This window comes from Malus sylvestris, chromosome 15, assembly GCF_916048215.2.
Source record: "Malus sylvestris chromosome 15, drMalSylv7.2, whole genome shotgun sequence".
Lineage (NCBI taxonomy): Eukaryota > Viridiplantae > Streptophyta > Magnoliopsida > Rosales > Rosaceae > Malus > Malus sylvestris.
In genome coordinates, this window is record NC_062274.1 from 37,300,762 (window position 1) to 37,303,572 (window position 2,811).

Genomic DNA, 2,811 nt, shown 5'->3' on the forward strand with positions numbered 1-2,811 from the left:
GAGAGTTTTCTTCGGAGCCAGCTAATTTATTTTGAACTTTGAGCAAAAGTTCTTTAGCTTTAATGGGATTTTTCCTATTGACCCAAAAAAAAAAAAAAAAAAAAAAGAGGGATTGTTCCAGAAAATAATGTTAGGAATGTCTAAATATATCCCTGCAATTGCTTTATCTTGAATATGCATAATGTTGACAATATCAACGCGTTTTTTCCTGGTTCGCTCCATACTCTTTCTTCTATTTTTTTATCATTTTTAGAAAAAAATGACAGAAGCACATACGCATGCTTGACCGAACCCAGATTACGACTTTTCAGTATAATAATATTATATATATATAAATCCCTTCTATACCTAATTCTCAATCCAAATCAAATTCCCAAATTCCCCGTTGTATGTCTGGTAATTCAATTCTCAAAGGAAAAGGAAAAACCCTTGTTATGGCAGTGAAAGACACCTTCTACCTATCCCACGGATCGCCGACGCTGAGCATCGACGAGTCGCTTCCGGCCAGAAAATTCCTCCAGTCGTGGAAAGAAACGGTGTATTCTAAGAAACCCACCTCCATCCTCATCATCTCCGGCCACTGGGACACCGCTGTCCCCTCCGTCAGCTCCATTTCCGGCCGCTACAGCACCATCTACGACTTCTATGGCTTCCCCAGATCCATGTACCAGATCAAGTACCCCGCCCCCGGCTCCCCCCACCTCGCCAACCGCGTCAAGCAGCTGCTGACCTCGTCGGGCTTTGGCCGCGTCGACGTGGACACCCAGCGGGGGCTCGACCACGGCTCCTGGGTCCCGCTCATGTTGATGTACCCGGAGGCAGACATCCCAGTTTGCCAGCTGTCGGTCCAGTCGGGGAGGGACGCCACTTATCACTACAACATGGGGAAGGCGCTGGCCCCACTGAAGGACGAGGGTGTTCTTATAGTGGCGTCAGGCAGCGCCACCCACAACTTGGGGGCGATGAGGAAGACCAAGAACAATGAGGTCTTCCCTTGGGCTCGCGAGTTTGACACGTGGCTCAAGAGGGCTCTTCTGGAAGGAAGGCACGATGATGTGAACCAGTGGGAGAAGAAGGCGCCGCATGCGAAAACGGCGCACCCTTGGCCGGACCACCTTTACCCGCTGCATATCGTGATGGGGGCTGCTGGTGCGGACGCTAAGGCTAAGCAAATCCACGACAGCTGGGACCTTGGTGCTGTTTCGTATGCAGCCTACCAGTTTACATCACCTTGAACTTGAGCTTGAGCTTGATCTTGAACTACCAGTTGCCGCTGATTAACTATATCTGTCAAATAAATTGCTGTTATATTATGAATTTCATAAAATAATATTATGTTGTGAACGAATTCATTGAATGTGTATTAGTGAATATTGTATTGTATTAAAGACTAATGAGAGATTGTTTTCCTGTTTAATTTGTCCATGACTCTTGATATGCAAAAGTAGGATAAAACACTTAAAAATACGTGTAAGAGTACAAGGTGGATAAAACATTTAAAAATACTTGTAAGAGTACAAGGTTGTTGTAGTATAGCAACTCAAACAAAGTCGTTTTCCATAGGATTGAATGAAATAATTTGTATTTAAACTAATTCTTAATTAATTACTTGAAACAAGATTTTGGAAAAGGTTGATTTTGTGACTTAAAATATTAAAAACGAATTTAAATTAAAAACAATCAACTAGCCGTCACCTTAACAATCCTACCCAATTTTACCAATTACTTATGATTTTCTACCTACACATGCTTTGAAGGTTAGGTTTTCTTTTTATATATTATACTTGGAACCTTCAACATAAAACGTATATCTAACATGCAACCTATCCCGACGTTCGGATCAAATATGAACATGAAAGACTCATTAAGTTTTATGAAAGCCCTTTGAAAAACCATGCAACCCTTAAGACGTGTTGTTCATCTTAAGTGAAATTACAATTATTAACCACAAGAAGCCAGCGTCAATTTCATGGAACTTTCCGACCAAAATTGCATCAAATTACCTTTCTAAATATCGTAATGTTCGCGAATCAAAAAGACACTTGGAAAGTTTAAAACGGTGATTAATAATTCAAAACATGCATGCATAATATCATAAGTAAATTGAAAACAAACTATATATTCTTGCTAAGGTCAAGGCTTCGTTCTAGCAAAAGAAACTAGCTATGAACAATCATAAAATAAAATATTATAAAAAACAAGGATAGAAAACACCTAGAAAATAAACTTGAATAACTCTCGAAAGTGTGCGTGCGGAGTCTTTTCCTTCTCCCCTTTAACCTAATGGCTAAATAACCTTATTTATACTACTACAAAATAAAACCCTAAAAGGTCTTAGATTAAAACTAGGAAACACAATAAAATAATAAAACAGAAAATAAAAGGTTTCCTATTTAAACTGAAATTCGAATTTCTCAAAAAATTAGACTTTTGACCAATCAAATCAACTTCGATTTGGTCCGAAAATGTCTCTTTCGAAAGCTGAAGACGTCCCTTACAAATCCTCAGACGGAATCTTCCTTAAAATAAACCATCTTCACCTCCAAAATACCCAAAATGTTCAGAAACGTCAATCTAGGAAAATTGCGCGCTGGACATTTATTTCATTGCCATAGTCAAACGACTTGGTAGAAAAATCTGAAACCTTGATACAATCATCTTGAAAAACTCATGAACATCTTCTAATTAGAATAACTCCAAAATTTGTCCGTTTGATTACTTTTCACTCAAGAGGAAGTCGATTGTCCTATATAGAAAATATAATTCAAAGCATCAAAATCTCACCAAAAGTAATCAAACGGTGTGGCTCAA

The 2,811-nt window shown here is 39.0% G+C and overlaps 1 protein-coding gene across 1 annotated transcript; it reads left to right on the plus strand.

The window, feature by feature from the left end:
- The first annotated feature begins 337 nt into the window (after nucleotides 1–337).
- On the plus strand, nucleotides 338–1,417 carry LOC126602417 (extradiol ring-cleavage dioxygenase-like). The gene has a single exon (XM_050269268.1). It carries the CDS (start codon nucleotides 390–392, stop codon nucleotides 1,233–1,235), a length of 846 nt encoding a protein of 281 aa, XP_050125225.1. The 5' UTR covers nucleotides 338–389; the 3' UTR covers nucleotides 1,236–1,417.
- Nucleotides 1,418–2,811: the final 1,394 nt, after the last annotated feature.